The following is a 12,436-nucleotide window of genomic DNA, read 5'->3' on the forward strand; positions in this document are numbered from 1 at the left end:
ATACCAGATGGATCTCTGACGTTATGTGTGAGTTGCTAGCAAACACAAAGGTCCTGTAGAGCTATTATTGGTTGTCTAAGTCTCTTAAATCAAAACTTCTGTTACGAAGAGTAAATCTGATTTGAGACAGATTAGATCTAATTTGGGATGTGACTTGAAATAAGTGGTTACGGCTTAACATGCATGGCTGAGACGAAGCGATGACCAGATGGCAGTGACGAAAATAAAACACTAAATATGAAGACATGCCATATTGTTGACAAAAAGACTAAATTGTCATTTAAACTTTACCAACATCTCTCAATACAGCAGCTCCGTTGTCAGTGCTTGTCCAAGAAAATGGACTACAGTGGCTGCACACAATGAGCACAATCGGAGAACACAGAATTACTTACTAAATGAAACAACAGGGCTTGGGGAAAAAAAGCAAGGTGATATTTTATTTAGACTAGATTGACTGCAATGTTCAATATAAGCTGAGAAGAAAGACTGTTTGCCTGACCAAGATAAGACTAAAATACTCAGTCAACTAAAACTTGACCGAAATCGCAGAAAGAGGTTGACTGAATGTAATTAAAACCACCAAGGACATTGTCCTAGGGCTAAGACAAAAAACATTACAGACACATTTCACACTATTGGGCACAGCTGTCTATATTTGCTTTTTTGGCTTTGTGTGTCACATTTTAGAAAATGTTCCTCAATCATTAAAGGAAACCACAAAATGAACAAAAACTTTTTTTTTTGTTTAGGTTTTTCCTCCTCTTGGTGACAGAAAGTGGGGCTTCAACATAGGCAATCAACGACAGGAAGGGGAGGGTGAAACGTTTGCCAATTGGAGACTTCTTGCAGCACGTAAGTCAAACTGCGGTCTAGGTACAGTAGCAGGCCAGGCATGATAGATTTACATAATTATCAAATACTTCATACTTTCAAGCTGATAAATGTATGAGTAAAGCGGGTTGTGGCATCTAGCCTCTTCATCATTTAGGGTTTATCAAGTAGGACGTTATTATGTCCCTCTGATTACATTGAGGAAGATAAACAGATATAACCGAGCTAACTATAGATGTTGGGGGATAGGGGATAACGACAGATGACATAATGCTGCTGTATGTATCCGTTTAACTATGTGGGTTTCAGGTCTGTTTGCACAGTGGTTGTGCATCTCATTTTGTGTTTTTCCAATAGAGAAGATAATTGAAAGGCAGAGAATATGCATGAAACAGCACAGGCAGTTTAAAGGTACATATCAAAAAGACTGTCAGGCTAACATGCAGTCAGAAATATTCAACCCCTGGCAGAGCAGAGGGGAAAAAACTGTGGAAAGTCTATGGAGTTGTGAAAGAAGAAATACACAAAGTTTATATCTATTCACACGAGTCTTTGGGGTAGCTATATCTAAAGCAACAGCATCAGAAGAGGAGCCAGTAGCACGAGAAGATGCAGGCAGCCTCCAAGATGATCAGCACACCCTCTTAGAGACTCCTGGTTGATCTCCTCCTTGTTGGGCGAGCCGTGCGGGGACACCGAGGCCACTGGGTGGTAGTTGCGTCTGGAGCACATGTCGTACAGGTTTCCGGAGAACTGCATCTTCTTGGATTCCTGGCGGAGAGATTCCCACACCGCTGCCGCTTCATCTGGACAGCCGGCCATCGCTATGTTGGCACAGTCATGGAACTGGTCCCACGACCTGAAGAAAAGAAAATGAAGAGAAGAGGGATTAAGAGTCATTTAAGGACACCTTAATGGTGCCTTTTCCTGAGAACCAGCATCTTCATTCAATTGTCTCCAATGAGAAGAGAGTGCATGTGGTCACCTAAAGACCACATGCACTCAGCACCCAGCGTCCTTTTTTTAACATGCTACAGCTGGTGATATGAAGCCACACATCATAGCCTGCTAAACATCTGATTGTTAGTAGCCTATTGTCGTTGTTAGCATGCTCAAGTACCACACTGCCAAAGGACAATCGCTCTGTCATGGGAAGTGGAGCTGGGGTGGACCTAAATGCAGGAAAAAGCAAGCAACAGGAACTCTAAACAGAAAAACCTTTTAGTCCTAATCCAGACAAATAAAAGTAAACAGAAGAGAAAAATGTACGTATAAACGGCATACAATAGCCTAAAACAATGACTAACAGAAAACCAGGACTTAAATACAAGCAAAACTGAAGAGGGGATGAACAGCAGGTGTACAGGAGGTCAGGTGATGGCAGGGCTGATGGGGAACAGGTGGAACTAATGAGGCCAGGACAAACAATGAAACAGGCGAAAAAACACAGGAAGTAAAAACAGACATGATGCAGATTACATCTAAATGAAACAGGAAACAGATAATCAAAAATGTAGGAATAGACAGCGGACTGATCAGGCCGAACATTATAACCTGCAAAACATCTGATTGTTTGATAATCATTATGCGCATGTTATCATGCTGATATTAGCCTTTAGCTGAGTACAATCTCAGAACTACAAGCCTGGCTGTAGGGTCTTATACTACAGTACGTTCCAGACAACTTGGAACTACACACAATTCTGACATCTTTCATGAAACACTGCAATGCCATTTGAAATCAAAGTTTCTGCTTGTGGCTAGTCAATCTACCCCCACTTCATGAAGAAGCAGTTGTCTGACGTCACACAATAGAAACAAACAATACCAATGGTAAACCATCAACTATAAGGCAACAAAAGTATAGTTGCCTGTATTTTAGTGACAATAACGCATATAATCTTTTTAATAAAACATCTTCTACATTTACATTGATTTCAAGTTGCCACCCAAAACATGACTAACAGTAAGAAATGTACAACATTTATTGATTTTTAGACCACCTTTGTATCTAGACAGGAGCACAGTTAATGTGTAGGCTGTATATTTATGTGTCTATGTTTTAATAAAACAGCTTAATTAATGCCAAGGACAGGAGCTCGTATGGCGAGACAGAGACACAAATTTGAAAGAAGGGCTTTCAGTGCTGTATTCTAGCAGCTGAATGCAAGGGCGACAAATATTCATATATCCGAAATGAATACAACAAGGTTGCAAATAATACAACTTCTTATGGGTGAATTTATTGTACAAGGCTGCAATACTTGTCATTTTGTCACTGTCATCCATGTTTGTTTCTAAGCCTGGTGCACCTGGAACACTTCAAGGCTGAACGTTGGAAGTTCCAAATACTTGGAATTCAAATGCAACAACTTAAGACAAGTTCAAAAATCAATATGTCTTTACAAGTACAACTAAAATAGCTATTTTAGTGACAAAACGTGGCAAATGCTAAATGCAAAACCATAAGACTAAATAAACTTTACTCCGGGAAATAATAAGAATGGTTCTTGGCTTCAGAAAGCTGGCTCTTCTGACTGCACATGAAACAAGGCAAATTGGCACAGGACAAAGGGAGATCAGGACTATAAACACAATAGGTTTGTATATATACACAAGGGGTAATGGGACACAGGTGGCAACAATCAAGGGTGGGGCTGACAATCTCAATGGCAGGAGGTAGCCCTGAAACGCGAAAGAAAGGTAAGTACAAAATAAAACAGGAAGAGCAATGACAGGACTACACATAAGGGGCTGCAACATAAAAACCTAAATCTGAACATGGACTATAAACTAAACATGAAACATATAACCTGATAAATGACTAAACAAGGCATGAGTAAACAAAACCTGGCAAAATGAACAGACATGACGTGACTGAAGTGCAGCCTATATCTTGCTCAATCCAAACCCTACAGATATTTCATGCTAGCCACCAATGTATGCACCAACCTTGTATATTGAATGTGCCATTTCCATCTTAAATATCCAACTGGCCTTGGATTTGCGCTTCATGTGCGATCACACCACATCCATACAACCTCAGGACACATGACTTTCTTGGCTAGTGCATGCTCACATGATTAGCTAATGAAGATCTCTATAGGCAGCTCGGAAAATAACTGATGGGGATGCAGTGACCACTGTAGCACCAGTCCTTCCACTGAGTAAATCTATTAGTATGCTCCCTTGACTTCTCTTTGCAGTTGCCAAGAGACCAACTGCTGATCTTCACTACTCTGAGAGCAAAGGTCGCCCTGTGGGTTGGATTGAAACATGAAAAAAACCTTCATTAGTTTAGGGAATGGAAAAGCTGTCATCAACTGTGTGCTGTTAAACCATTGCTGTGTTACAGTATATCCATGCATTTGAAACACTTTCTCATACCTGAGAAAAACAAGGGCGAAAGAACAGTAAAAAGGAAAGATTAAAGTGGAGGGAACGATGATGAAGGGGAGACAGAAGGAAGTTAATGTTACATAGGCTCTGTTGGATATAAACATCTTTTATTTCCGTGAATCACAGCATTAAACTTAATTCCAGTAACCTTCAAGCTCCAAAGCTGAGTCTATTGGACCGTAATTGGCTGCTAATTTTTCCTCTCATCAAGAATGTGTTGGCTAAGTTGTCTCTGAGGAAATACTGGCTAAGTGTAAAGTAAAAGAAGAGAAAAAAGGAGGGCTAGTGGTGAATTTAGAAGCAGATGGCTCTGTTCAAAAAGTGCTTGACACAAAACACTTGAAGCACCTTAACACAAAACAGACATAGAATTCTGCATAATTAATAGGAATAGCATGCCGCTTTCGCACTTTCTTAACAGATGTATGTCGTTTAGACACAAGTCATCATCAATAGAGCATATTTGATTTTGTATGTCTATGACTGCTTTGTGTCAATGGAACCGTAGAAAAACTCTTTGGCACACACTTCTGTTTGTAGCGTAACTAAAGCTGTGGTCAAGGATATTGACATCAAATCATTCTGAACAGAGGTTGCTCGTGTTAAGCCTAATGGGATGTTCACTAAATCCTCCAACAAATGTCAAATAACAGCATACCAACCGTTATGTTAACTTACAATACTTATAATACCAGTACTCAGTAGCTTATGACATGAAGGTCAGCGGTGGCCATGGGCCCGGGTAGGCTTAACCTGACTAACTGTTCATTTTAGTAACTGAAACAAATGTTAAAAAATGTGTTATTTGTTTTCAGCCAATAGAAAAATAGCACGGGAAAAAAACTGTTTTCGACTTGTGTTTGGCCCGGCCAGCGTTGGAAGAGGGGCACGTTCATATCTAAGAAAGTTTCTCAGTGGCACAGGAAGCGAAATTGAGCAACTGTACAGTCAAAAAGTACCCGGATCATCCAGGGCCTTTTTCCTGTAGCGCATGGGCACTTTTTTCCTTAAGCCCCGCCTCTGATCTCCCACTCTTGGCTCAGTCAAATGAATTGAGAGGGAAAATAACTATGGATTCAGCTTTTAGCACATTTTAAAACTTAAAATGTTTGAAAATGTTCTTACTGGATAGTTCAATTTGCAAAAAAATGATATGCTGATAAAGACTTTTCTTATTTAAGTCAATGGGAAAAAATATCTTTGGCACCACCGTTTGGCCATTTCCTGGGGTCTTGCTTAGATTACATTCAGTTAATTTATCCAAAGCAAATACAATACTTGCTGCGGGATGTATATATATATATTTTGCCTGGAAGCAAGCCTCATGTTGCCTATGCCCCCATGCTGCTGCTAGCTTATCAGAGGCTCCATCCACTGACTCCATCCTCCTAAACTGCGAAGAAGGCACCAACATGAAAGAAGGAAGTTGGTGATCTTGGCCAAATACTTAGCAAATATGTTTAAAATGAAAAAGATGAATTTGTTAGATTTTTTTGCCAAGGGAAACTAGAGACTGAGGTTGTTGATATATAAATGATAAAACAGTAGTAACTGCAGGGAAAGTCTTATTCCACCATGATGCACCACAGGAAGTCCTTCCTGCCTGTGGCCTTCAAGCTGTGTAACTCCTTCCTTAGGAGCCTCAGGCACCCTGAGTCAATATGTGCAACTAGCCTACTTTTCCAATCTACTTATTACTAGCAGCCCACTTATTATGATAGCAGGATAACACCTGAACCGCCTACACTTCAATGTACAGTAATGTGTTTATTGTCAGCCAACCATTGTTGTAGGAGTTATTCTGCCTGAGAATTGTGTTATTATTCGAGGGTATTTTTAAATCAACACCTTAGTTTTAATTCAAGAACTCGAAAAAAAGAAAAGATAAGATAGCAGAACTCAAGTAAATGAATGAAAGGTAAATAATCCAAAGGCTGTTGTTTAATTGTTATTGCATAATTGCGAAGCAATATATTATTGTGGGGTACTTACCAGTCTTTATTTGTTAATAATCAAAGGTATATTTTAAATATTGGAATTACTCACATTACTGTCATAGAACTAATGTAATTTTTCAATCGGTAAGAGAAAACAGAGAAAATAACATGGCAAATTAGTAATGAAAAGTATTTGTCTTTCAATTACAGTTTGTGTTTTGCAGTTTTTCAATGATAACCCACTACTTACCTTATTACAGCATGATATGTATTGGTTGATGCCTAACTGCAGCCAATGTCAAAGAATAACAAAATCTGTTTTAAATATTGGAACCATCTCTGTAAACACACAGAAATGATACTTATACCGAATCTTCAGAAATCATAATCTTCTGATTCTGAACATCTTAAAATAGTTCAGGTTTGGTCGCTCCGAATGTTCAGGACTGTAATTTTAACCACAGTACGGTTTATTTAATTCAATAACAGAGCAAAAGCTTTGCAAAGTGCTTGTTTTAAGTGAAGTAGTTAAGGGCGTGATACTTCATACTAAATGTTTCCACCCAGGAAAGACAGAGATCTAATGTATTGTTAGTGAGTCTGCTGCTTCTGAATGGAGCACTTTATCAGTTTTGATTCATCACCGTAGAGAAGGATTGATCACCAGACTTTAATTCAGACAAACAAGATAAATCTTGATTGGGATTGTTGCAGTTGTACATTTTCACACCCTGAAGGTTTATACCATTACCAAACTTTCACAGTGTAGATGTAACTCCAATAAACTGAATTTCTGAATAACAACTCTCAACGGAGAGAAACATTTTTAAATAAGTAAGTGACATGTTTTCCGTACCGTGTCATTTTGAGGACATCCACTTCTGACTATAAGAACAGAAATGCAAGCACATTCTCTCACACACACACACACACACACACACACACACACACACACACACACACACACACACACACACACACACACACACACACACACACACACACACACACACACTTATTCTATGAACTCTGTGTCAACACTGGATACACTTAAATCCAGCTTTATGTTTTGGGGGGTTTTCCCTCTCCTGTAATGTATTATAGGTTTGATTGCATGTAAATGGTCTGCAAAGGCCAAAATCCCTGTGTTCCCTTTGGAGGGAATTTCTCTCCCACACACTCCCCCTCTGCCTGAAACTCCTCCGTAGGATTCCTTTGTTTACTTCCGTAGCAGAGTGACATCCCTATGTAATACTCTCGCTACTGTTGGCTAGCACTCAATTACATTGTAGTTTGTACAATACAATGATAGGCTAAGGGGCGGGACAACTTTAAACGGTTGACTAATCAGTACAGAGCCGGCCAGTTCACCATTCAGAGCAGACTGGGCTCTGGTTTCAGACGGAGGGTGGAAAGAGGTGCTGCAGCACAGGCAGTATGAGACAAATAAAGAGCTTTTTGGACATTAAAGCATGGAGACATGTCAGAGTAAAGGCACTAAATTCTAATTTGAAGCTGAAAATTAGCATACAGCCTCTTAAAATCTTTGGGTAATATTTTGAACTTATTTTCTTATTATTTTTTTTGCTTATAATTCCAACAGCAAGCTAAATGAGACCTAAATAACAATAAAGTAATTGCATGTTTGTGATAATGAATGTAAAGCAACTTAGTAAGGTTTAACACTCTTTTAAAGACAATATTACATTTCAATTGTAAAATATACAGACCCCTGTTTTCGACACAATGCACAGTTTCAGTAAACTTTTAAAGGATTTAATAAAGAGCTGGGGAATGTATAAAATCCCCCCTGAGTTTAGTGATCCACCTCTGACTGCTGCAGGAGGAGAAGCATATAGAGGAGAGGGAGAGGGGGTGCAAACATCTGGCTATTTTCAGGGTAGGCTAACTGTGTGTGTGTTTGTGTGTGTGTGTGTGTGTGTGTGTGTGTGTGTGTGTGTGTGTGTGTGTGTGTGTGTGTGTGTGTGTGTGTGTGTGTGTGTGTGTGTGTGTGTGTGTGTGTGTGTGTGTGTGTGTGTGTGTGTGTGTGTGTCTATATGGCCTGCAAGAGGATAATAAAAGCCAGAAAGCAAGAGAGACAGTGTGCCATGTGCAGTGGTGCAGATTTTTTGGTGTGTGTGTGCGAGTGTGTGGGCATAGGTGTGTGGGTCTTTGCTCAAGTCACAGGTGGTGCAAAGACAGCAGAAACACAGCGAGCACACTGACAGACAGCCAGCTGCTTTACAATAATAAAAGCTCCTGAGAGTACGTCTGCTCTGCTGCTAACACGCTACTGCTGACAAACCCAAAAACCTCCAAATCCCAGCTCTCAACTTCTTTTCAGAGTTTGTGTGACTTGAAATGAAAGTAGGCAGCAATTTGGTCAACTGGGTGTCGAATAAGCTTCATAGCTCTGGGTTAGAGGATGCTTTTATTTACATCTGGGGAAATATTTCACACATTTAGTTGTATGGAAATTGGAGAAGGCAAAAGAGAACAAGTAAGTCAGACAGATAAGAGTGAAACAAAGATACACTGGGATAAGTACAGTTTGTTCAACTGCACTGACACAGTCTGCACCTTGTATAATTGCATATGTACGAAAAGAACAAATTAGAGGAGAGTTTCTAAGCTTTGGGGTCAGGAATTCCCATGGAGATGATTAGTATAAGAATGCAGGATGACATATAAGACTGATATTTTGATATTTGATAAGTTCCTTAAATCTTTGTTGAGAGAGTTTGGACATATTTCGGCCGGACAATGATCAGACACATTAACAAGTGAAGCCTTCAGCACCAATATGTCAGTCTGTGTTTAGTTCCACCTATGTGCTGGTTTGGTGTTAAAGAGGCCCTATTACGCTTTTTGGGCATTTCCCTTTCCTAGTGTGTTTTATACAGTAGGTTTTTATGAATATAAATGGACTGCAAAGGCTAAAATAAGATGGGCGTCATCACACGTCTCAACCCATGAGAGCATTTGGGGCGGGCCTTAGAACTGGCCGGGACAGAAACATGGAGGTAGGTAGCCTATCGAACTCTAACAGGGACGCTGATAGACCTTGTTTTTCTAGTAGAAATAACATTAATGCCCTGACAGTGGCAAATAGCTTTGGTTTTGTATTTGATTTGATTACATTAGTTAATGTTTAAGTTAAGATTTTCAATAAATATTTTAACTGCTACTGTGTAAAGGGAATACTGCTATTAAAAGCACCTATTTAAGTGTTTGCAAACCAAAAGTTTATTGCACTTTGTTCATATAGCAGTACTTTTTAAATAAAAGTGTGCAATACAGTACTTTGGAATTCTTTAATATTGAATTTTGCACACAACAATGTGATTAATTGTAGAAGATCATGCGATTAATTGCCATTAATAATTGCTAACCCTAACCCTAACCTACATCATTACTCCTAATGAAGTGAAAAGAAGCCTTTTGGTGCCAAACTACCTGAGAACCTTTAAGAAATGTATTTGATTAAAGGTCATCTTTTATATCAGAGCTGAAAAACCCACAACAGGATTGTGAAAGGGATTTTTTTTTAAAACAGCATTTATGTGGTATTTTTCCACTTACTGCAGAAATCTCATAATGCTTTGTGACTATTCCGTCCAAGGTTGAAGTACTAAAAGGTTAAAAAAAAAAAGAAGCTCTCAGCCCCAATGAGTTGCATGAATTGAAAATAAGGGGAAAATAGAAAGAATTCAGCTAGGCACGAGGAAGAGTTTGACAAGCTTTTATATTAAAATCCTCCTGCAGCAGTGGCCTTCACCAGGGTTACTGTGTTGACGTGCTTCACCAAGAACTCCTTCCCTTGTTAAGGAGGAAGAAAATCGTTCTACTTTCCACCCACGCACGACTTGATCTATATTTTGCAGCTGTGGTTTCTCAACAGTGATCAGTAAATGACTATTTTTATACATGTCAGACAACCTATTTCATGTAGAATTTGTGAGCAGCGGCGGCTTTCACAGATCTTTAATCACACTATCGAATAAGCAACAGCTTCTTGTGAAATACAAAATAGATCAAATGAAACTCTTCCTTTTTGCCTCACAGAAATAATTCCTTCAAATAATTCCACTCTCTAAATCTACATGCTAACCAGAAAGAGAGGCACGTCTTGGGAATATTATACTGCCTTTGTGCAACAGCCGTTTATATCCTAACTGCTGCATCCTCAATGAGCTGTAGAGCGGAAAGCGACTTTAAAGAGAGGCAGGAATAGGAGCACAGGCGCTGCAATGAGATGCAATGAAAGCATGAATGGCCTTATCTAAATCTGTGGAGGATAAAACTATAAAGGCAAACAGAGAGGGTGCCGTGAAAGAAGAATAAAAGTATTGAAAAAAAACTAAAGCATGTGACAGAGTTTTTAATAACACCCTGTTTGTGCGAATGTAACCAAGGGAAAAAAATCCACATATTTACCTTAAACCTTTGGGTTAGATGTGAGAATGGTTTTTGTAATTTGCTGTAGGTTTAGAGTCGTTGATACACCAACTTTTGGTTTTAATGAAATCACTCAAATGACAAACTGGAATACGTTTTTAGTCCCTCTGTGGGGATTTGGTATTTTTGAATATGTCGACCCGGGCTTTCTTATTGTCCAACTCTGTTGTTTTGATTTGAACTCATTGACCTTTCTTACTAAGGATGTTTTTTCTCTGGTAGGTAAATTAAAATCTCATGCTCACCTGATAAAGTTAACTTAAAGGTCACATATTATACTGCATTTCAATAATACATTATAGGTCTCAGATATATACAAAAACATGTCTCAAACTACTTTTTTGCTCAAAATACCAACCATATCATGAATTATAGCATGCCGTAAACCCCTCTGTTTCAGCCCTTTCCCAAAACTGCTGTTTCTGTGTCTGTAGCTTTAAATGCTAATGAGCTTCCTGGCAATGCCCCTTTTTGGACATGTTTCGAAAGTCGATCCGGAATTTCTTATTGCCCAACTCTGTTTTGTTTGTTAGGATTTGAGCTCATTGACCCCTCAGTAAGGATGCTTTTTCTGTGGTAGCTTTATTAAAATGTCATGCTGAACTGGTAAAGTGTACTTCAGTCAACTAATAGGGTACACAATAGGCCTGTTGTACCCTATTGTTACCAAGACAATGAAGTTTCTCTAACCTTAACTAAGCAAAGAGGAAGCTGGTGCGGGAATGAGTCCTAAACCCTGAAAGTAGATTTGATTAGATTAGATTTAACTTTATTTTCACTGCACGTAGAGCAACGAAATGTAGTTTGTATCCAACCAGAGAGCAGATGAAGCGCATGAGGTCAAAGAAAGTTGTTACATTTATAAGGAAAGATAAAGTTTGTGAAAACATTCACAGATAAGTTGCAAGTTTTAAAGCATATACGGATAAAGTGCAGGGTTAAGGCATACATAAGTTAACTACAGTTGTCATGAATATTAAATACAGATGTGATAAATATGTGAACATAGCACTAACCCTGAGTAAGAATTTCACAACGTCCGGTTCTCAATGTTAAAGTTTTTTGAAAGAGTTTTTGGTTATATTCCCGAAACAAAGGATGTGGTTAATACAAGCTAACGAGATGTTTACGTTATGGTCTACGACATAAAATACATCAGCAAACACCCCACTGTTCAATGTCTGAAGCTTTTACCTTTCGTTCTGTTGCTTACAAGTGGCTAAATGTCATCCCGCCGAATGTAAGCACCCTTTTGATCAGAAACAAAAAATATAGAGGGTTTTTTTTTTCACTACTTTTCTTTTGTGACTTCTCAGTTATACTATCTATTTAAAAATATATATTAAAACAATTATTTAGCTGCATCGACACTGACCCAAGTTCTGCATTAATTTGAGGAAAATGTATTTAACACATACAGGAACTCAGCTATAATAACCCGAAAGCAGCATTTTATTAAAAATGTATTTTCCTTAGGGATTGGCCGAAAGGTTTTCAGTGTATTATTTTCCGTTAACTGTTAACTATTATTTATGCAGTAGACATACTTTCCTGTGGTGTCTCTTGCTCAGTCATCTACATAAAGATAGGGTAAATATCAGATTTTACTGATTACCAATAAACCCTTCATAACTTTTCCTTGATATGCTATTTTTCATCTGAAACCAGCTCTGTTTAAAAGCAGCAGCAAAAGGTTACTGTTTAATTCTATTGTGGCTTATTACTCTGTATCTTTACCCCCAAATACTTCCTTTTCACTTAACCCCCTCTGGATCCACAGTGAATGATTGGAACGGCATAAATCCTAT

At 38.7% G+C, this 12,436-nt stretch overlaps 1 protein-coding gene across 1 annotated transcript in view; it reads right to left on the reverse strand.

Annotated features, from left to right (window-relative positions):
- Positions 1-444: 444 nt before the first annotated feature.
- The window catches only part of nrn1la (neuritin 1-like a), a 61,848-nt gene continuing 49,856 nt past the window's right edge, over positions 445-12,436 (reverse strand). Inside the window, exon 3 of the mRNA XM_063912718.1 lies at positions 445-1,693. Coding sequence (XP_063768788.1) covers positions 1,402-1,693 — 292 coding nt within the window. The 3' untranslated portion in view covers positions 445-1,401. The remainder of the gene's footprint in view (positions 1,694-12,436) is intronic.

The sequence above is a fragment of the Eleginops maclovinus genome, chromosome 2 (genome assembly GCF_036324505.1).
Source record: "Eleginops maclovinus isolate JMC-PN-2008 ecotype Puerto Natales chromosome 2, JC_Emac_rtc_rv5, whole genome shotgun sequence".
NCBI lineage: Eukaryota > Metazoa > Chordata > Actinopteri > Perciformes > Eleginopidae > Eleginops > Eleginops maclovinus.